This window comes from Agelaius tricolor, unplaced genomic scaffold (genome assembly GCF_023055355.1).
Source record: "Agelaius tricolor isolate 1412-34295 unplaced genomic scaffold, bAgeTri1.0.p SCAF_5, whole genome shotgun sequence".
In the NCBI taxonomy this organism is placed as follows: Eukaryota; Metazoa; Chordata; class Aves; order Passeriformes; family Icteridae; genus Agelaius; species Agelaius tricolor.
In genome coordinates this window covers 51,614,339-51,637,939 of record NW_027269265.1, presented here as the reverse complement: position 1 = coordinate 51,637,939, position 23,601 = coordinate 51,614,339, and the positions used below count along the sequence as shown (strand labels likewise).

The following is a 23,601-nucleotide window of genomic DNA, read 5'->3' as shown; positions in this document are numbered from 1 at the left end:
GGCAGCTGGGGCCAGAGGAGGAGCTGTCAGTGCACATGACCTAACAAATAGCCAGTAATGAGACAGCAGACCTCTGCCCCCTCGATTTGTGCTGGGGTGGGAATCCACCTTATGTCAACACAGGCAGAGGGGAGATGGCAGACAGCCTGTGGCCCTTTGTTGGCAGGGACCTGAAAGGGTTTGAATGTGGATTTTTAACCTCTCCCTTTCCTGTCAAACAGTACTGTCACCCATGTGGGCTTCAAGATAGGGGCTGAGCCTGGCAGGCTTGCTGTGTCTGTGTGTGTGTGGTTTGGTCCCTGACACAGCTTCTATGATTTCTTTAGCATCAGGCAGCTGGATTGCCTCACTTCAGAGCTTCAGGAATGAACTGCAAACTGTTGCTTCCTGTAACTTTAAAATACAAACTCAATTTTTGTGGGCTACCAAGAGCAAACTTCTGGCTTGCCAGATTTCCCACACACCGGTGCGTTCAAAGCCAACACGTGAGACTGCAGAGAAAGGCTTTGCTCCTGTTTTGTTAAACATTAACAGCAGTTTCCTCCCCTTAAGCACACAAAGGGACAGAGGTTTGACAAACCCTCTCAGTGTGTCATTTGCTGCTTGACAAGTGAAGCAGGCAGTGCTCGGGGAGCACAGAGGCTATAGCAATGTATGGACTGAGAATTCCTGCATCTCCATTCTGCATCTTTCCAGGAGGAAAGAGCTCCTGAGTAAGTCTGGGTGTGCTGAAGTGATGGCAGTGGTGGGCAGCTGTGTGCTTGTCAGAGGCACGAGGGGAGGAAACAACACAGCAGAAGGGAAGAGCATGAAGTGCCATAGCACTGAATTCCTTAGTGTCCTTTCCCACAACCAATTTTGCAGGAGATGAACTGTCTACTCACAGACAGGAACTCAACAGCAACCTTCTGCTTACTGAAAGGAGCCATAGCAGTAGCTTTCATTTCCAGAGTTTGCAGTTCTGGTGTAGGAGAAGTGACTTTGTAGGACTAAAACTCATTTTTAAAAACCTTCTCTTCCCATCCTCCCTCTACCTCTTTTGCTCTCATGTCTCTAAGGCTAAATGCCTGTTTCTTGTCTTGAGATTCCTTTTTATCCCCTTTAATTCTTAAAGGTGATTATTAAGTTATGCAGCACTGTTCATACCCATGCTAAGCAGAACTTGCTTTTATTGTATAGAAAGTGCTGGTCCATTAGAGAGAGATCATCGTTGTTTATACTTAGGCTGAATACGCTTTACAATGACTGTACTTTTCTAACTGCTGAGATGAAAACACAGGATTAAATGAGGTGCTGCTGGCACACTTTTGTGTGTTGTCTTGGTTTTGATGCCTGGTTTCAGGTCTTGGGTTTTTGTGGCATCTTTTTTTTAATATACTTTCTGTGAAATGTGCTTTCTTGGCTATGAGACAACTTGCATTTTTTTTCCCCATTGAATAAACAGCCTAAGTCACAGGCTTGTGCTTTTCAGGAAAAAATCAGTACTATGGGTCCAACTCTGTGAGGTTCTGAGGGATGTAATTTAGGGTCAGAATCTGGACTTCAATTTACTGCTTCAAATATTCATTATCTGAGACCCCATGGGTTGCTGGAAGGAGTTTGTTGTTTGTGTTGTAGTCTGTAGGGAGCAAATACTTTCAGAGCTGATGAGCTTATAAATGTTGCCTGTTGGTTTTTCTTGCTGAAACACAGATGCTGGTATTGCCTCACTTGCACCATAGCATTTTCATTTTCTGGATGCTTTGCCTGGTGCTACCTATGTGGCTTCCTGTAGGGACATGAAACTTAGTTTTGTCCTGGAAGTGAAAGGATGTATGACAGGAAAAATGTCTTGCTTTTAGTTGCTCTAAGTTAATGTTTACTTACCCTAAACTGAGGAAAACTTTCAGTTTACTGTGCAGTATTTCTGTTGCGGGGCAGTGGCCACAAAATATTTTCATCCTTGGGTTATGCTACATACAAATTCTTTCATAAGAAGTAAAAAGTGAAGTGAAATGTTAATACGTATTGGCCTGCTCCTTATAGAAGCTAGTGTAAAACTGAATCCACAGTTTTATAAGAAGCCAAAGTCTTGTGAGAATCAAAAGCTTATAAAGGATATATAAATCCCCCAGCTATTATTCTGATTCCAAATTTAGGCTTGAGATCCCACAGCTCTTATAGGTGTGGTGCTGAAATCTGGTCTGGAAGGCTCATTTCAGCTGGATGAGTAATGGACGCGTTTAAGTTACCCTTGATCACAGTGAACAAAGTCGTGGGGAGTGTCTTTCCCTGACCTAACTCTGCTCCCATTGACAGTTACGGGCAGCAAAAGGCAGAGAGGAGCCAATGTCTGAATCTTTTGGAAAGTTTCCTTTAGATCATGTTTCTGAATGTTGGTGTGCACAGTGCTCCAGCACTGGCTGATTGTTCATTTGTTAATATGCAGTGAAACTGAATTAGGGCCAGATGTAGCCCTCAGTCAAGTTAAATTTGGCCTTGTCTGGACTCTTAGGTAAATAACTATGATAGCAACAAGTATTGCAAATCACAGCTTGGTTTTTTTCTTTTGCCTTTCTTCCCCTTTTTTTCCTTCTTTTTTCAAATTTATTTTCAAGTTTATGTGTATAGCCAATAGATTGGGAAATAAATAGATCAAAGAGTTTTTCAAAGCTCTGTTCAACTAAGGAAAAACCCCAACAACTTTTGGCTGGCCAATTTTTTCATATGATGCTCAGTTGTGGATATGCCCCACACATTTCCACATTTTCCTAGCTTGTTTAGCTAAAAGTAGAGTGAAGCACACTGTAACCAGTCAGATGTAGTAGCCTGATTTACTTTTTAGTACAGATGTTATTCAAACATTTCAATGTATTTAAACTGAAACTTTATTTTTCATAAGTGTGCACTTGCACCAGATCAATGCCTTAAATCTTCCTGCACTAACTTTTGCATCAGTTTGGATCTTTAGCAACTTCTCCTTAGCAACACTTGATTTGTGCTATAGCATAAGGCAGAAAAAAAATCAATACAATACACTGGTTAACAGATTTTTAAAGGAAGTGAATGAAAAGAAATTCCCTCATAAATTCAAGTCAAGTATATAACTTCTTAATCAGTACAAAGCCATTGTATGGGCCAAGGCCGAGCCCATTGGCGACGATGGCAGCGCCTCCGGGATGACGTATTTAAGAAGTGAAAAAAGTTACTGTGCAGGAGGTATTGCAGCCAAAGAGGAGAGGAGTGAGACTGTGTGAGAGGAACAGCCCTGCATGCACCAAGGTCAGTGCAGAAGGAGGGGCAGGAGGTGTTCCAGGCACTGGAGCTGAGACACCCCTGCAGCCCATGGTGAGGCAGCTGTGCCCCTGCAGCCCATGGAGGACCACGGGGATGCAGAGATCCACCTGCAGCCTGTGGAGGAGCCCATGCCAGAGCAGGTGGATGCCTGAAGGAGGCGGTGACCCCATGGGAAGCCCATGCTGGAGCAGGCTCCTGGCAGGACCCGTGGACCCGTGGAAAGAGGAGCCCACTCTGGAGAAGGATTGCTGGCAGGACCTGTGATCTTGGGGTGGACTCACACTGGACCAGCACCCTGTGGAAGGGTGAACTGAAGGACTGCACCTTGTGGAAGGGACCCACCCAGAGCAGTTAATGAAGAGCTGCAGCCATGGGAAGGACCCACCTTGGAGAATTCTCTGGAGAACTCTCTCCCGCGGGAGACACCAAGCGCCGGAGCAAAGGAAAACTGTAACTGTCTCCCATGGGACAGACCCTGTGCCGGAGCCGGGGAGAAGTGTGACTGTCTCCAGTGGGAGCAACCCCATTCTGGAGCAGGGGAAAAATGCTCCTGTCTCCAGTGGGAGCAACCCCATTCTGGAGCAGGGGAAAAATGCTCCTGTCTCCAGTGGGAGCAACCCCATTCCGGAGCAGGGGAAAAATGCTCCTGTCTCCAGTGGGAGCAATTCCATTCCGGAGCAGGGAGAAAATGCTCCTGTCTGCATTGGGAGCAACCCCATTCTGGAGCAAGGGAAAAATGTTCCTGTCTGCATTGGGAGCAACCCCATTCTGGAGCAAGGGAAAAATGTTTCTGTCTCTGGTGGGAGCAACCCCATTCTGGAGCAAGAGAAAAATGTTTCTGTCTCCGGTGAGAGCAACCCCATTCTGGAGCAAGGGAAAAATGTTTCTGTCTCCAGTGGGAGCAACCCCATTCTGGAGCAGGGGAAAAATGTTTCTGTCTCCAGTGAGAGCAACCCTATTCTGGAGCAGGGAAAAAATGCTCCTGTCTCCAGTGAGAGAGACACCATTCCAGAGCAAGGGAAAAGTGTAACTGTCTCCATTGGGAGTGATCCCATGCCAGAGCAAGGGAAGATAACTGTCTCCAGTGGCAGCGACCCCATTCCGGAGCAGGTGAAAGGTGTGAGTGTCTCCAGTGGGAGCGACCCCAGCCTGGAGCAAGGGAAGAGTGCAGTAAGTGTCTCCAGTGAGAGTGATCCCATTGTGGAGCAGGGGAAAAGTGTGACTGTCTCCAGTGGGAATGACCCCATTCTGGTGCAGGGGGAGAGTCTGAATGTCTCCAGTGGGAGAGACCCCCTGCCAGAACAAGGGAAGAGTGTAATAACGGTCTCCAGTGGGAGTGATCCCATTCCAGAGCAGGGGAAGAGTGGGACTGTCTCCAGTGGGATCGACCCCATTCCAGAGCAAGGGAAGAGTGTAACAACTGTCTCCAGTGAGAGTGACCCCATTCCAGAGCAAGGGAAGAGTGTGAAGAGTCCCCTCCAGAAGGAAGAAGGAGCAGCAGAAGCGCTGTATGATGAGCCCACCCCAGCCCCTGTTCCCCGTAGCTCTGTGCTGCTGCGGCAAAAGAGGTAGAGAAAATGGGGAGCAAAGTTGAGCTCAGGAAGAAAATGGAGGGGTGGGGGAAAGGTGTTTTTAAGATTTGGGTATATTTCTCATGATGATACTCAGATTTGATTGATTATTAACTTTTTTTCCCCCAAATGGTGTGATGGCAATTGGTAAGGAATATCTTCCTGTCCTTATCTCAACCCATGAGCTTTTTGTTACATTTTCTGTCCAGCTCCGGAGAGGGAGTGACAGAGCAGCTTTGGTGGGCACCTGGCATCCAGCCACATTTATGAACACTGGCAAGTGTACCAAGGGTCATGTTTGTCATCTTAGCTGCAATGTATTTTGCGTTCCATAAGGTCAGAGTGACTGAAGAAAATTATGATAAGAGAGGCCAGGGGTATAAACTTTGAAATCTTTCCTCCTTCAGATACAGGATGCAACCTCTGCAGATAAGACTTGCTGTATACTCAATTAATAGGTTTCCTTCTCTCTTCCTTGCTTTGCCACCTCCATGAGTCATCCTTCACTTATCAACTGCTCCCTTGACCTTCTGCTTCTCCAGGTGCCAAAAAAAACCAACTCCTGCATCTGATTTCTTTCTTTTTCTTTCTTCCAGTTATTTATATAAGAGAGAGATATTGTGTATGTGTGAGAGATATTACAACTGCTCCTGTCCAGAGTCTGTTATGAATGTTGGGCTACTTAGAAAATAAAAAAAGTGTAACTTTTGGTAGGAAAACTGTTTTGCCTATCCTCAAAGGTTGCAATTAATGTCAGTGTATGTGTGAGTGACAGATGAGTTTAGAGGTGCAATTGTATAACTCAATGACTGGAAAGTTCACAGAGGATGGTAATAGCATTTATTATGTTGGAAAAATAGTCCAAGTTTGAGACACAGGCATCTTTGGTGATTGAAGCAAGTGGAAATCCACTCTAAGGGCAAAAGAGAGAGGGCAAAGCTTATAAAATTAAGTTAAAGATGAAGAACAAGGGCACATTTCTCAGCTGTGTCATTCTTTGCACAAAAAATGTCCTTCAGGGAGGAGATAAGCTTTCCTGCCATGGAGTGTGCTGGTTTTATGACAGGACTTCAGCTTTTTGCTTACAGAGGAAGGTTGTAGCAAGTTGAACTGAGTTGTTAAAGGTGTCTTGCCAACAGGATGGCACCCAGGTCAGAGATGAGTCAGTCCTCAGAGGCCTGAGCACTCTTTGGGCAGAGTTTGAGATCAGAATCAGCTCTTCTTTTCCCCTGCCTCAGATGGTCCATATGACTTGTGAGCTCCCTTCCCAGTGCATGAGCTCCAAGTGCACAGCAGTGAGACAGGCTGGGGCTGACAGGCTGTGTTTAGGCAGGGTGATGCTGACCTTCTGCATTCACAGAGATAGTGCACGACACTCTAGTCTAATGGTATTTTAAATTTTATTTTGTTTTGCTTTGCTTTTTATTTCCTCTGCAGTTCAGTAACTCCAGAAGCAACACAGATATTCTCAGATCTTTTCAATCCCTTTAGTATTATTCTGTGTGCCATATTGTATTTTCTCCAGATATTTCAGGCCTCAGACTTGCTGGACTGTGATAGTGGTAGTTGAAATGAAGACAGAAATTAAGAATCCTGTTTCATAGCAGACAGATGGACAATGGCTTTTGGTTTTATAATCTGCTCTTCTGGGATGCTTTCTCACTGTGTTAACTAATCTAATTTGCAAAACTGGATAAAAGAAAGCTCTACAGAAAGATCCCACTGAACACAGGCAGCACATTGGGGACCACAGCTAAGCTGGTGGAACTGGAAGGAAAATGTGGATACTGGTAGGAAAGGCAAATAAAATACTTTATATTTATTCTGAAACAAAGTCCTCAGAGTAGATGAGGTTAAGAAAGTTTGTAGAAGATGGGAGTTCTGAATTCTTATTATTTTTCTGTCCCTGTTGGATAGTTATACTTGAGTCTATTTGATGAGGTTTTGCATTACCTAGAAGCTGATTTATATGTGAAGCAGGGAAAGCAGATTTGTCTCTATTCTGGATTAGTGAGCAGCCAGGATTTAGGACTTTTTGAGTTCCTGTTCAGATCTTTTCTCTGTGGATATAGAGTATTTCAGAAAAGTATAGAGTGACCTTGTGAGGTTTTCTGACTTGTCAGGGCAGAAGAGGGATGAGCCTATTTCCCAACAACTTTCCAAACCCAAATTTCAGATTTGGACGTTGCCAAACCCAGAACACCGTCAGATATCTTGAAAACTGAGTGTCACAATTAATAAAAATAACTTTTAATGCTTCCCAAATTGCATTTGTGCGAGCATAGAAAACTTAGAAAGCTTTGTCAGAATTAGTTCCACGGAGTTTATTGCTTTGATATTGCAGGACAGATGAGCAAGCCTGTTGAAAAATCACCTGTGCTTTGAAAAAGCAAAGTTGAGAGCCTCTATGTGCACTGGGATTTTTAATAGTCAGCATGTTCAGACATGCTGCTAAAGAACAAGTTTCAAGGAAAGGCAGTTCTTAAATAGACAAATGAAGGTTTGTGCTTTCTGCCTGGTTTAAGAAAATAATGCCATCACTTGCTGCATTGCCACTCCCTCTCCTGCAAAACCCCCAAGATCTAAAGATATCAGGTAAGACTAAAACATACTGAGCCAATTCCAGAAGAATAACTATAGTGGAGCTGTAACAATGCAAATATCTCTTGCATAAATTATTCAGAACATGTTATGGGAAAAGACTAACTCCAAGGGAGGCTTTCCTTTTTCAACTTTGAATCATATTTTTGGAGGAGAAAGTGAGAGATGGTCCCATGAAACCAGTGCAGTTTACTTTGGTGGAAATGAGAGAATGGCTTACTCTGATACTTGCTTTTTGATTTTATCACAGTCAGCTTCTGATGCCTGTGATGGAAATACACCCCAGGCTTGTTGGTATTCTTTGCCTTGGGTAGTTATTTATGTCTGAACAGAGGAGGTGAAAAAGGCTTAAAGGGGGAATTGTTTAAAGACCACCCTGCCCTTGCCTTGTAACAGGACACAAGACAGCCATAAATCTGGAGTGGCAGGGAATCTAACCCTCTGAGTCTAGATAATTTCACAATTTCCTGTTATCTTCTTCCCCCTCACTTGGCAAACACACCTAGTGCTTGCTGATTGATGGCATTTTATTTTAGTCATTCCTCATGGTCAGATTAGTCTTGCTGTCTTGTCTTTATGGATCCAGGCTAATTCAAGAATTTAGGATCTGACTCATCAACTTTGATTTCTTTGCCCTTGTTTTGTACAGTGGTAGAGCATAGTTGCCACTTCATGTAATTTACTTTGGCAGAATGACTCCTGCATTTCCCTGATGTAAATCAGATCTTTTTGCTTCTGAGCCATAAAAGTACAGTTGATCTGCAGTCAGCTGTGATTGTGTGTACTTTTCTTCATGAACCAACTGCAAAGGCCCACAGCTTTGGGGTGAGGGGCTGTTAAACACAGGAATTCACCACAGCACCCCTGCAAATCCACCCCACAATTGTTAACATTGACTCAGTATTTAGGAGCATAGACACTGGCGCTTTTAAAAACCACACACAGAGCCTGGTCTTTTTTTTTTGCCTGTTTCACAGTCCTATCATTCTGTAGCTAGTTCTGATATGGTTTCAGTTTTTATTTAAATGGAAAGTATCAAAACTCCTTGGGGGAAAAAATTCAGAAGTACAAACAGGAAAATAATTGGTGTTTCTGTTTTTTGTTCTATCTTTAAACATATTGTGATTTGTTCTCCACTTTGATTTTACTGCTCATTCTCTCCAAATGCAAGGACTTTTCCATCCCAGCACAAGTTCATGAGAGTGAGCCTATTTCAAACAATCTTATAATGCAGACTCACTGCTCAGTTTAGAAAGTACAAGTTTTTGTCTTGTTTTTGTCACAATCCCAAAGCCAGCAATAACAGGGGGCTGTTATCTGGAATGCAGATTTTTGGGGATTTTAGGCAGACTCCTGGTGAGAGCTCAAAGATTATAAAGGGTCTGGTGTAAGAGGGTTTGTTCTGCTGTTGCGTACCTCACTTTCTTTTCCAAGAGAGAGGCAAGATATGACAAGTTGCACCACTTGTTCCAGCACCAAGCTGAATCAGCTCAAAAATCACCTTACTGGTGTGTGCCCAGCATTTGAGTGTGAAAAGTTCATCTCCTTTATTTGTCATAAACTCTTATTTAGATTTAAGATAATTAAATACAATCTGTAATTATCTACTTGAGTTATGTAGAAAATGAAAATGCTGTGTGCTGTGAGGGTGCAGAATATATTATAATAGAAGAGTTTACTGCCAAATGAGAGTAGATTTAAATTCAGTAGTGCAGGAGGTCTCTTTGGCCTTAATGTTCCCATAATCCCTGGTTACAAGAAGTAACAATAAAGGTTTTAAAGTCCTTTTCTGCTCCTGGAACAATTAATACATTAAAAGACTCAATTTATATTCTTTGGTGCAGTATACAAGGCAGCAGTCCAAGCCTAGATGATTGCTTATATTTGAAAAGAAAAAGTCAGGATCATCAGTACAAGGGGTTCTTGTGGGCCACCTCAACTAAGCAGCAAAGCTTAGATTCTTAGATTTCAGATCACCTGTTCTGGTGATGGTTGTACATTTTACCCTCATGCTAACCCAGTTAGAGCAGCCTGACTCCCTGCATTTGTCCCCTGCTGAGTCTTTGCAGCAGTCACTGCCTCTGCCTGTCTGTGCCCTCTGGTGAGGAAAGGAAATGGCACATTGTCACAAAGAGATAATGCTGAATCCACGCTGCTCTGTGAAATGACTCATTCTGTAACTTATTTCAAAGTGCAACCCCACCACTGACTGCTGCTGTTGGACAGCTAAAAGTGCTGCCACAGTCCTTTGGAGGAAAGCATAGAGGAATTTTATTACTAATTCTTGTATAGAGAGAGAAAGAAGGAATTTTTGGAGAAGCGTCCCTCATCATTGCTTCTATCAAAGTCCTTATGCTTTTTTGGTCTCCTTAAATTACTCTGCCTTTTTATACCTGAAGAGGCCTGGGAGATTGCTGTGCTGCAGTGGTGTGTTCAGTTTCTGTTTGTGCAAAAGTATTGATTTGTACTGGGAGCTTTCCCAAGAATGTCTGACAAAGGCAGAAGAGTTTATGTGCTCTGTTTGTTTGCTCTGTGATTTTCTGGCAGCACTGCCCTTGGTGGGGTGTGAAACTGTACTGGTTTCAAGGAGCTGTGGTTACTGAACCTCTGCAAAGGGCTTGTTCTGTGCAGGTCACAAAAGGAAGGGGACAAAACCACCGTTTCTAATTTGAGCTATCGGTTTCTACATGTTTTCTCTCCTCTGCCTGCCTTGTCAAATCAAGTGGAAGTTTGATATAAATGAATATCACAGTGACCCCTTACATCTGTTTTCAGCAGCAGCACACCAAAATGTGCCTGGTATAGCGAATGGTTCCAACTAGCAGGTGAGCAGGGTGTGCTTCCTTCTCACTTTGCCCGGCTCTGGGAAGGATGGATTCCAGGATCTGCACTCAGAGTGGCTGGCAGTTGGTGGCTGAATATTCCTTAGCATTCTCTCTTACAAATTTCCAGAAAATGTCAAAGTTAGATCCTCATTTACCTATCAGGGCAGCTTTAGTGCATGTGTTAAACATGAGTTTTGCTGCCCCTGCAAAGAGAAATTTCTGTTGCTTTTGCTTCAGATCTCCTTAAATATTGGCTAGAGCAACAAGAAGTTTCTAGTGCTGGCCAAATCTACGCATTCCCAAACTGACAATCCTATGGTCACAGCTGATTCTGATGTTACTGCTACCCTCAAGCAAGTTAGGTTGTCCTGATGAAATGGCACAATGCCCTGAGAAGAACCAGGAATGAGAAAAAACCCTAAATAAAATATTTAGAAAGCAATATTTTTTCTAATAAAAGTTGGGAGAAAGTGCTGAGGAGTAAAGCCAGTGCTGGGATTCTTTGCACCCAGAATTAGTGTCACTGGGAAGTGATGGGACCTCATCGACAGGAGCCTGGAAAACCCAGTACCTTTTTGTCATCATGTTCCTTGTTCTTCTTTCAGTAAATTGGGCTCCCATGCATGAGCATGTTGGAGTGGGAAATTCCCTGGATCAGAGAGCCAAAATCTCTCCTACTATTCTGTACATGTCAGTTTAAGAAGAGCAGATGGGATTTACAAAACTTAAAAATTGCTGAGTGGCTTCTTCCAGCTTGCCTTTCCTCAGGACAGGATGATCTGTGGGGTCACTCCTGACTCTTCAGGAAAGCCAAAACAGTGCTGCAGAGTCTGAGCTGCTTAGCTCAGAGGTCAGAGCAGGGCAGTGAGAGTTGAGAGTCCTGTAACTCTTTCAAGGCAAGTCACTTAAGCACCCTCCAGTCACTGTTAAAGCCTGAAATGCAACCTAAGATTTTTCTTAGTGTGTATATAAAGTGTATATATTGGATAAAGTGTATGCTGGATCTTGGATGCAAATGCCTCAATAAATGCACATTCTGATTATCCACCCATACTCTGATTCCCAAGGCACAAACCCAGCTCCAGAGCCACCCTTCTGGCTGCCTCCCATTGTTAAAAGTTATTCATGAAGTTGTGGGAATTTTCTGCACCCACTGCTGCTCTTTCCTGGAGTTGATATTTGGCATTGGAAGCAGGAAGGAGCTGTGCCTCTGCTCAACTGGATCAAAAGGCCAAGCCCCCCCTAGTTTTAAATACTAATTTTGTATTGCTCACTTTCAGAGTGGTTTCCAAGAATTAAAATTTTCCTCTTCTACAAACAGACAAATGTTATCACCACATTTTACAGGAAGAAGATTGGTGTCTTGTCCAAAATTGAAGACTCTTTGACTTTTAGGTCAGATGGAGGGTGAGAACTCAGGCACTTTTGGCACCAAGAATGAGCTCTTCTCCATCCCCATAGATTTTCAGTACAAGTTAGCCTTGCTAAAAGGCAGGAACTCAGTTTTTTCATCTTTTGCCTTGTGATGAGTAGGTTGCAAATTATCTTAAAGGAAGTGTGTCTGTTCTCTTCTTGGTGCTGCTGAGATGCAGCTCTACAGGTATCCACATGTGGTCACTGGACCTGGTGAAAGGAGATGCCTTTACTAGAGAAAACAATAGAATATATGAATATTTGAGAGCAGCCCTCTAGAATTACAGTTTTTGTAAATTATGAGTTTTTTCTATGTTTGGGTGACCAAAAGAGAAACTGAAGAGAAGAGACTGAATCAGAATGTGAAGATCAGTTGTATCTACAGTTCAAAATCCTACAGGGCATGACTGATATTATCAGTTTCCTCCTACTGGGGGTAACTGCTCATTTCTCAAGGAAAAAATCACAATAGCAAAGCTGAGCATGATCTAGAGAGCTGGAAAGCACCTCTTGGATTCTGTCTGCTCTCCTTGGTGAGCAGCAATGAGTTCCAGCAGAAAGGTGCTTCCAGGATCTGTCACCTGTTTAGAGGACATTGTGGGCTGCTTGGCAGCCTTTGAGACTGCAGTGCATGCCTGACTTGCCTGGGGTTTGGGCACTGCACTCCTAGGGCTGTGTGTTGGAAGAATGCCCCTAGGGAATCAGAGCCACTTGTAATGGTGTCTTTTGTGAAATGCTTATATCCTCAAAGAAATAATCCTTGCCCAAAATGAAGGTCTTGGTCAAGGGAACTTGTTAAGAAAGCTAAACTTGATTGCATCATCTCTATTTATAGATGGCATTTGGAAAGTCTGTGTAATGATATGCATTGTGAGAGGCTGCACCATATTGTTCTGTGTGAAGAAAACTTCAATTAAAAGGATTTTGCTTAACAGTCTTTTTGAGGAAGGTTGCAAGTTTCCTAATTATTCAACTCTGTCCAGTAATACTAGTTTTAAAGTCTGTGGAACTATTGTGCCTTCAAGAGAACATTCTTCTAGTAGAAGTAAGTTTTTTGGGGAAGAACCATTTTATTATTTACTGATCAGCTTTTGGACTTGTTTTTCTCCTCCATTCTGTTACTTTCCAGCATCCTTTAGAGAATGTATGCTGAAACCTTTGGGACAAAGCTCTGTTTCTCCTTGTTGTTGAATAAATCCTATGGATTCTTTCTGAATTACTCAAGTTTAGAGAGTAATACAGTGTAAAACCAGAATCTATTTCTCAACTGAGGTAACCCAAGTCTTTGAGGGCCAAGTCCTGCAGAAGGCCTGGGGCTCTGCAGCCCCAGTTTAGCACAGTGGAAGTGATTGGGAGTTTTGTAACTGAATTTGGGGGTTTCAATATGAGGCCTTAATTGCAGTTACCTTACTGGGAACCTGGGGTCTCAACGAATGGCTCATGCTTCTTAAGAAGAAATGTTTTACAACTTCTTCAGGTTATGCAAACCATAATTTTCCCCTTTTCCTCGTTCCCTGATGAATCACCAAACCTTTTCCTGACAGTGGAAATAGCTGAAAAGATATTTTTTAGATTATAAGGAGATGAAGGACTTTGCCTATGGTATTTTCTGTGCAGTGTGTCAATGGCAGAGAGAGGTGTCTGATTATCTGATTGTCAGCATGTTCTTCACCTCTCCTGCCCAATTTTACTCACCTTATCCCTGTCATTTTATATTCTTGCTATTGCCAGTACAGATCAGAGTCTAATAAGCAAGTTGTAACATGCTAAACCATTCCACAGGGCCTCTTCTGTCCCTATCCTGTAGCTGAATCCTGACAACATGGATTTAGCCAACATGCACCTTCTGAGGCTGTAGCGGAGGCGGTAGTCCTTTGACATAAAATACTGGAAAATACATATCACTGGGTAATGCCTGTTTCCTTGAGAGAAAGGTCAGTGCAGCTCTGGGATGGGTCTGCATGATATGAAAGAATTAGGAGAACATGATCTCAAATCTAAGTTAAGGCCGTGTTATGAATAATATAAAAATTTGGCTTTGTGGTATCAACCTGAAGAAACTGAGATGAGACAGGCTGAAATAATGAAGGATCAGGGTGCCCCACGAAGCCTGAGGAGGCTGATTTAGCTTTCATCTTCAGGCACTTTAAGGGTATGTTGGCCAAGGTAATGCCAGGTAATCCACTACAACAGCAGCAACAGCCAGCCAAAACCACTTATCATCTGTCACCTGCTTTTGATCTTCTCAGATCTCTTAAGACACCTGTCTGCAGCTATATAGAATGGCAGGAAATTCAACTTCTAGGATGCAAAGAGCATATTCTGGCATGCATCCTTTCTTGTCCTGCTTTAGGCAGTTGTTGCAGGAGTGTTTGCCATCATCTTTGGCATGAGACCTCTTCTACAGGCATGTTTATCTTTCAAAACAGTAAAGAAATAAAAGTCACCAAGCAGTGTAACTTTTGTGACAAACAGACTTGCTTGTTTTCAGGCCTCTGAAAAAAGAGATCAGTTCCCTTTTGTGATAATTTGATTATTGTATTTTTCTGACTTTTTTTTGGTGATATTTTTGAGCTTTGATTGTGAAGTATCTGTTGTAGGAAACTGGGATGAAATCTGATAATTTGGTTTGAGGCTGCATTTGAAAGAAAAGAAAATATTTCCTGTGTCAAAGTAAATTTTTCAGAAACCACTCCAGTGCTCTAGATTTTTTGGATTAACACACAGAAATTGGAACTTCTGCTGTAGGTATTGGCTGGCTGTTGGGAAGAAAACAATATAGCAGCAGAGATCTTCTGAATCTCTTCTCCCTTTGCACTAGTACAGACATTTGCTCCCCTGATTTCTTTTGGGCAAGCAGTTCTTTTATTTGGATCTTGCCTGAGTACAGGTCAGTTGATAAAAAACAGCTTATCCACAGTCTTCACACAGTAGAAACTTAATAGCATATGCAAGACATTACTTATGGGTCCTTGCTCTTTTTCCTGTACTGTCTGAAACAGAAGGGAGTTAACATTCAAGGAGTTGCGATTACTTCTCCTATGATTTGTATGTATGGATTTTGGCAGGGTGGTAAACCCCCTTTTTTGACACAGTTTTGGCTTAATTTCCTTACTGCTGGCTTGTCACTGATGAGCCAAATGATTAATGTGTTATTTAATGTCCTTGTGTCTTTTTGTTCTTAAAAGTCCTTGCAACAATGTACAGAACCCCAGTAACAATAGCTGATTTTGCAAACCATGGCTAGAATTTGTTCCAAGGGTTTTTTCCAGGGTAACACTGAGATCTTTCTATGTAGTTTATACTCTTCAACACATAGTGTGAGCAGATTATTGTGTTTTCTCAGTGTGTAATATTCTTTTGATAAGAAATTACTTCTGTTTGATAAGGGGAATTTAATCTGTGGGCCACAGAACAGATCCAAGACGAACCAGGTCTACTCATCTGCAGGTGGTAGATGCTTTCAAGGCAGAGGTGTGCTATGAGAATCTCAGCTGGTTTTGAGTTCAGGAAACTTGGAAAAGCAGGAGGTCAAACAGAGGTGAGAAAACTTGTTTTGGATGTGCCAAGTGTCCTGCTCATGGCCAGTTAAAGGCTGCCACCTCCCACCCCTGACTCTGTGGCCAAATGGTCACTGGTGTCTCAATGATGCTTTGGAGGGGTCTTGCAGTATGGAGACCTGCAGCCAGAAGAAAGTTGGCAAATAACTCCAGTTTCTCCAAGGCCTTGATTTTTTATATCTTTCTGTTTCCAGGTGCCAGTCAGCCAGTCCGCCACCCCTGCTGTCCCCTCAAAGGAGCCCTGCCTACCCCCTCAGTGACAGTGAGGACTCCTCCCGCTCTGCTGGGCTCTCCAGAGTCTCCAGCTCCAGGCTGTGCCTCAAGGACTGGAACAGCCGCACATCCACGCTGCGCAGCGCCTCCACGAGCCCCTCGGACACCGACTCGCTGAGCCGTCCCCTCAAAGCCATCAGCGTGGGTGCTCTGGATAAAAGGCTGTCTGTGTTCAAGGCTGACCAGAAGGAGAGTCCAAATGAGGGCCAAGATGGGGAAGCAGTAGGGAGCCATCCGCTCATCCGGAGCACTCTGTCCTTGGGCACTGCCACCAAACTGAGGACCCTCTCCAGCAGCAGGGTGAGCGTCCGCTCGCAGACACTGGACATCAGGCAGAAGATCACAGAATGGGAGTGCCGCCGGGAGCTGTCCCCCAGGGCCAGCGTGTGCATGGACAAGAGGGATGCTGGGGAGAGGTCAGGCAGTGAGAGCTGCCCCAGTGTGCTGACCTCTCCCTGCAGCGACAAGACATTTGATTTCAAAGGGTTCAGAAGAATGAGCCGAACATTTTCCGAGTGCTCTTACCCGGAAACGGAGGAGGAGGAACTGCTGGACAGGGATTCCTGCCATCGGTTTGAGAAGAGACTGGGCAGGAGTGAACCTCCTTCTGCCACTTTCCTTAAGAGCCATGTGAGGAAAGAGTCCTCTGCTGTGCTCAACAGAATCCAGAAGATTGAGCAGGCACTGAAGGAGCAGTCGGGCAGAGGCCTCCCCCAGTTACCAAGCAGCTGCTACAGTGTTGACAAAGGGAGGAAAAAGTCTGGGGCTCTGCCTACTGTGGAGGGACTGAATGAAACCCCCAGCGATAGCAAAGGCGGGGGTGTTATTTTGGGGAGTGAACCAGAAAGCCCTCCTGAGGCTGAGAAAAGCAGTAAAACAAAACAGGGCGTTACTGCGAGCTCAGTGGGCCCCAGAGTGCTCCTGGAAAGCGCGCCCAACAGCGCCGTGAACCCTGTCCCCAAGCCCAAACGCACCTTTGAGTACGAGGCAGACAAGTCCCACAAGAGCAAACCAAGCAATGGCCTACCTCCATCTCCCACAGCTGCTGCTCCTCCTCCCCTCCCGTCCACGCCCGCGCCCCCCGTGACCAGAAGGCAGAAGAAGGAGTCGCGCTTTCACCGAAAATCCCAGAACAGGTAAAAGCCAAGGGAAATGTGTTGTGTTTGCAGGGAATGCCTCAACGAAGGCAGGAATGATGCATCTGACTCCATGCTCTCAGCAGGCTAATTTATTACTTTATAATAGTATATTATATTAAAGAATACTATACTATACTAACTAAAGAATACAGAAAGGACACTTACTGAATGCCAAAAAGCTAATAATGAAAACTCGTGACTCTTTCCAGAGTCAGCTTGGCCCTGATTGGCCAGTGAGTCAAAACAACTCACACCAGAATCCAATGAAACAATCACTGGTGGGTAAACAATCTCCAAACACATTCCACATGAACAAAACAGAGGAGAAGCAAATGAGATAAGAATTTTCTTTTTTCTCTGAGGCTTCTCAGCTTCCCAGGAGAAAAATCCTGGGCGAAGGGATTTTTTTCAGAGAATGTGAATGCCACAGAAATGTACCCGGTTCTCCAAATGAATAAATAAATGGGCTATATTTTTGCAGTAGCAATATTCTAAATTCTCCCTCTAATGCAGTGCTTTTGATGTAAGGAAATCTAGGAATTGCATGTAAGACAAGTGGGGTTTTTTCTGCTGGTCTGTGCTGATGGAATGCACTGGTGCAATACCTTTGAATGCCTTCAGTTTTGGAGTTCTAAAATCTGCATCCCTCGATCCCCCAAAAAGCTCTAGGTTAGGTGTGCTAAAGGTTATCTAGTTAATTCTGGCACAAATGCCCTTGTTGGCGATTTTTAATGGACCATAATTTCATTATTGTCTGGTATGGGACTGTAGCTGCTCCCTCACACCTTTTTCTTCCTGTAAAATGTACCTGCAGAGGTTTTCTATTTCCAAAGTTCATTACTATAGTAGTTGTGTCAGTTTTATGCAATGTGGGTGATTTTATTTAATTCAGTCCTTAGGAATATTATCCTAAATTATTATCAAAAAACTGTAGAGGATTAATGCTGAGAGAACTGTTTCATCACGGAAATTCCTCTATGTTTTCCTGAGTTAATGATGGAGAGAGTGTATGGCTACATTTCCCCAGCAATTTGTGGAGCTTGGCTTATTTTAATCACATGATTCCTCTTGAGTTTTAGACATGGTAAACCTCATTCTGCTCATTGCTTGGAAAATTGTAGGCACAGTTGTTGCTGAGCATTCAAATTGCAGCATTTTTAACGAGTTCACCTGCCTGTGCTTGTGTATGATGGACACCCTCCCTTGATATTTAGTAATGAGATTTGCAAGGAACTGCTAAGCAGCATCTCAGAAGCACACTATCCCTTCAGATTCTGCTGCTTGATGTTGGCTCAATTATTACAAGTTTTTAGCACAACCTCACCTGAATTATACTGGGACAAGAAGAGAAGAGGAGCCCTCAGCTTCTGTCCTTTTCTCTCAGGGGACACCTGCTCCTGAAAGATCAAACAGCTCTGCTGAGGCAGGTTGTTTCTTCCAGATAGGCATGGGGGGAAGTGCAAAGTCAAGCTCTGATCAGCAGCGCTTATCTTTTAGTCCTGGCAATAATCTCAGAGGAAGTAAATCTAGTTTTTAAGGAAATGCCTTCAGAAATTTGTGAAGTAAAGCTGCCCTCAGTTTCTTCAGCACAGCATTTGCAATGTGCAGAAGACAAACAACAATTTTTAAATGTTCTGGTATACATGCTAGCCTTTATCATCAGAAAATGGGCAAGTCATCTAAGAACCACAGTATATTTTCACAGTGAGTTTTTGAGATGAAGTTTTGAAGCTCCTTTCCAGAAGAGGTATAATTCTGCTTGCACCTCCTTTTCTGCAGATTGAGTCTCCTGTCAGAGCAGAGTTAGACAACAGCACAGTTCAGCCAAGGAGCTTCAGGCCTGGGTTAGGGCTAGGGAGAACAAGCCTTTTAAAAAGCATTATTTATCAATTTAAGTTATAGAATATAAATTGTAGGATTAACAGGGTTGTCATGTGTATCTGATAATTCTTGCAAATCAGTTTGGCATTTTACTGGGTAGGTATCCATTCATTTGTAACAGCTTTACCCACTGTACTTTAATGATTTCTCTGGACCCATCTCTTGTTAATCATGATCTAAATAAGTTCAAATCAACCTCCTAAAAATCTCAGGTTTGCTGGCTGATTTCAACGCTGAGTGGAAATCCTTTATAAAAATTTTAATTTTATTGTCTTTACTACTGTTCTTCCTTCAGCTACAGAAAAGATGTACAAGATTTACAAAGCACCAAAGACCATACAAGTAATTTAAGAATGACAGTATTTGGTTGATAGTAATTACTGAAATTTCAGTACCTAAGCTGTTCTTATTTTGAGAACAGACATAACTCATTGTAGCTGTGTGTTTCAGACTGAACATACACATGGTTTGCACTCCCTGCAATGCCATGAGAATGGACTGAGGGTATGTATTTTCCAAATACTTGGGTTGAAAGCACTGCTTTTAATTTTGGTGGCTAATTCAACACTCTAGTAATAGGGAGGAAGTCTCTCATGTTTGCCTGCTAGCAGAAAGCCAGGCTGGATCTGGAGAACCTGGTGCCAAGAGTAGCTGTAACACTTCAGAGTGGTGTGAGCTGGGTGTTCCCCCACAGCTGGAAATGCTCTGGCACACACACAGTGCAGCAGAGGAGTGTCACAGGATAGACTTGGGACACATGGACCACAGCTGAGTGCTGGTCCACAAAGCCATTCCTGTCATCCTACACAGTGTCACCACATCATAAGGGTGCCTTGAAATCTATAGGAGCTGGGTATTTAACTACTTGAGAAAGTCTCATTTCATCCACAGCTGTGCCTTTGGTGTGTCAGCATCCTTTGTACTGTGAGTAGCTGTGGAGAAGCAGGTATCTGGATCTGACTTGCACAGATTGTTTCTGCCACAATCCTGATGTGAATAACTTTGATCTGGATATTCTGAAGATTAGGGAAAGGAGAGAGAGAGCAGGCTCTTAAGCCTGATTCCAGCTGTAAGCCTGCTCCAGCAGACACACAGGAAATTCTCTTCTCAAGTGCAGTGTTCTGTGCCACAGTCACAGTGTTACCTGTAGGGACGCTCGAGCCAAAGTGTCACATGAGGCTCTGTCACTGCCACCTGGACATCCTGTAACATATGCTGCACTCCAGCTGGGAAAAAGAAAAACAAGGGGGGTTGATGGCAGGGTGATTTATTGTTAATCTAGTTGGGGCTCAGTGAGTGGAGTATGGGCACCAGCACAGTCCACACAAGCCTTGCAGTACCATGGGATTATTTATGCTCTGACCTGAGCATGTTTTTCTCACTGCTTCATCCTCAGCAGTAAATCCATACCATGAATGCCAGCCCCTGTGCTGCTGCCACTGCAAATCATGGGCCTCCCTCCCTGAGTGTAGTTTCTGCCCCAGAGAACAAGGCCTGGGTGAGCTGGAGATCGGGAAGACCTTGGGAGAAAAGCCCAAGAACTCTCTAGAACTGCTCAGCAGCACTGGGGCAGGTGTGGGTGGGAGACAAATTGTGTGGGTTCATCTGACCCAGCTGCTCCTCACTTTCCTGCCAGGAAGGCCCAACCTTCAGCCCCTGAGCCCTCAGCCAAGCTGCTCATGCACCCCAGAGAGCACCAATTTCCTCAGGGCTTTCTCCTTTGCTGCCAGTGCTTGGCATGGGGCATGCAAGGGATGTGGGTGACAGGCACATGGGTCTCCCTTTGGCATTTGTGCTCTGAGCTCTGCACAGGAACATATCCAAAGGTTGAAGACATGTGAGTGGTGTCAGACTAAGGGCTATATCTCCCAGAGCAACCAGTGCAAGAATGTTTTTCAGAGTCTGTCTTTCTTTAGGACAGAGGGCCATGTGTTTCTAGGGCCTCTGGAAAGAGCAAAGTAATTTCTAATCTGAGGACTGTGCTGCTAACTTATTCTGTAAACTTAGAAAAATAGAACATATTTTCTGGGTATTTTCTTCCTGTCAGCATAATGGGATGACAAATACTTCCAACTTGATAAAATTGTCATAGATGGCTCTACTAGAGACTGCTGTGAGCACATCTAAAAGCTAGCCCTTAAAGCATGATCTGAGATTTTTTTTTTAATTATGGTTCATTTTTATTTGTATTTCTTAACATGCAAATAATCATCTAAATGTTTGAATAAATTTGCATTCTTGTTACTAATTATTATTGTTTTAAACTTTAGAAAATCCTTTGAGTTTGAGGATGCCTCAAGCCTGCACTCCCTGTACCCTCCCTCCCCGACTGAAAATGGAACCGAGAGCCAGCATAAATTTGGATCCAAGAGCACTTTAGAAGAAAATGCCTATGAAGACATTGTAGGTAAGAAGCTGCTGCAGAACATGGGCTCACAGCAGGATGTTGAGTGGCTGTGGGCAGGCCACAGTATTGCTGAACACATGCCCTGTGCAGGAACGTTCAGTGCTGTCAGTAGAGAGAGATTAAATGGAGGCTAAATGGGTTTGATCCCTCAGTGCAAATGTAGCTCTTGGGCTGCATGCATGAAGTCTTGATTCTTTCAGACTTCACTGGGTAGGATTGGAAACAGACTGTTTGGTCAGCTTTTTGCCAATGCTTTTCAAGAACCAAATAGTTCTTTTTATCGAGGCCTTGGCTTGAAGCCTTGAGTGGTGTAAAAATGTAAAGAACAGGACTTGAGACAGTGTTTACAGAACTATCCAATAGCAAGATTAACCTCAGAGGCCTTGTGTGGTCAGCTGAGCTTTTCAGGACTCCGGTGTGTTCTGCCCCAAAGCAGTTGTTTGCAGCACAATTCCTGGTCTCCTCCAAGTCCCAGTTCCTGCTTAAAGAGGAATTAATTTCCTTTAGCTATACACCATCGGGAATGCACAACAAAAAACACTGTTTTCATTAAGCTTCATAAAAAAAACATGTTTCTTTTGGTCTTAGAAGGAAATGTATGGCCTATGCATACATTCTTTTAACATCTAAAAAAAGTTGTTATAATTACCGAAAATTGGGCAGCCCTTCAGAGCACAGATTTTCCACACAAGTGATGAATATCTGCATTGTTTTTAACTCTTTCAGTGTTAGATTATTACAACAGATACAAAGGGGAATTCATTTTACTTTGGACAATGAATCTTTACATAATGAAAGCTGGAGGGCTACCAAGACAGTCTGGGACCCTAGAGCACACATCCTCTGAAGAGACACTGACAAGTTGGGCCTATTTAGTCTGGCAAAAAGGCACTCTAATAGTGCTTACAACTGTTTAAGAGGCAAACAAAGACAATAGAACAAAAGTATTCTTGGCCATATCAGTTGATATAGCAAAGAACAGTGGCTACAAATGGGAGCCTGGGACTCTTTGTCAGGCCCAAATTCTGTCTCTGGCGTGTCAGCCTCAGTGAAAACAAGAATTTACTCTTTCCATTTACTTCCTCTATGCCATTAAAGAAAATGCTTTCAGAACTGAAGCTTTCAGCTCCTGCTCAGTGTCTGTTAGTTAAAATGAAAACTTTGTAGATACTGAATTGTCTTTTTCTGTGTAGACATCTTTACATGATCATCATCCCTTTCTATGACTGACCACCATGCTATTCACACTTGAAAATGTATTGTGTGTTAGTTACAGTGCTCTTCTTTGTTCAGGACTTGTCCATGTGGCACCAGATTTTAGGTGGTAATGATTCTTTTCCTTGTCTGGTTTGTTAAATATCAAAATAAAATGCGCAGGACTGGTAAGAAGCTTTCTTCAAATGAGAAGAAATCTTGGGTTCAGTAAAACGAAATCATAATGGGCTTTTCCAACTCATGGGTACTATAAACCAGCTCCTTCAAGACTATAATTTGGGCATTTTGGCAGGGCAGTGGGAAGAGAATGCAAAATTTCAGATCTGTGGACAAACACAGAACTTCATTGTTTTGTACTGCTTTTTAACAACCTCCTTCCAAGCACTTCATTCAATACAGCAGTGCAGGGGGAATACCAAATCAGTGTAATTCTTATAAACTGTCAGGCATGATTAAAGACAAGCCAAAGTGGTTTGATCTCCAGCTTTAAAGAAACGATTGTAGCTTTGTCTATCACATCTGCATAATTTATACCAGTGGTGCTAGACCCCAGTCTCCAAGTACCACTTTTGTGCTTATGCAAGCCAGGTGTCTGCAAGAGTGAGTTTATTTTACAGATCTACATCTGCTCCAAAGCTATAAAGGGCTCTGTCACTGTGCTTGGAGTTTTCTTTGCAAACAGTTCTCCTAGAGGTGCTGGTGGGTCTTTTTTCCTGCACCTTGTTGAATCTCCTTGCCTCCCTAAAACTTGTAGGCAGTTAAACATTGCTGCTGTAGTAATAAACTTAGTTGTGTCATGTCCCCCCCCATCCCTTAGAATTAATATTTGTGATGTAAGGAAGTGTTAAAATACAAGAAAAGGAAGCTGTGAATCTTGAGCTATGCTCTAAGCAGTCTGGTGTGAGACAGAAACATAAAAAAATTGGGGTGGAAGGGACTGTGGAGTCACTTGGTTCAGTCTCTGCTCAAAGCAGGGTTAATTTCCACTTGAGATGATGTTGCTTAGGGCTTCATCTGGTTGAGTTTTCTAAATACCACGGGAGCATGGCTTCACTGCCTCCCTGTGTAGCCTTCTCCGCTGCTTAGCCTCCGTTGTAAAGAATGTTTTCTCGATGGCACAATGAACAAATTTTCTTTCCATCCAGTGTGAATTCTCCTTGTTGCTATTTGTGACTGTTGTCCTTCATCCTTTCACCTCCAGGAAGTGCCTGGTGCTGCCTTTTCCATTTGCCTTTCTGGGCAGTGGCAGGCAGCAGCTGGCTTATCCCCCAGCCTTTCCCAGGCTAAACAGCTTCTAGGCATGCAAGTGCTAGGTCTGCAGTCATTGGTTTTTGGTTTTTTTTCCTTGAGTCATGCCCCACATGGCCTCTTCATGTGGGGCATATGCATACTAAGGCTTTGTCTTCCTCCTGCTGCCTTTGCATTGCTTCTTCTTTAATA

General features: G+C 43.4%; 1 protein-coding gene across 6 annotated transcripts in view; it reads left to right on the top strand.

The window, feature by feature from the left end:
- Positions 1 to 23,601, top strand: part of DENND2B (DENN domain containing 2B) — a 153,660-nt gene that overhangs the window by 76,710 nt on the left and 53,349 nt on the right. For all 6 annotated transcript variants that reach the window (XM_071427929.1, XM_071427928.1, XM_071427932.1 and 3 more), the window contains 2 exons: positions 15,441 to 16,655; positions 20,810 to 20,946. In XM_071427929.1, the coding sequence (XP_071284030.1) occupies positions 15,441 to 16,655; positions 20,810 to 20,946 (1,352 nt within the window). The remainder of the gene's footprint in view (positions 1 to 15,440; positions 16,656 to 20,809; positions 20,947 to 23,601) is intronic.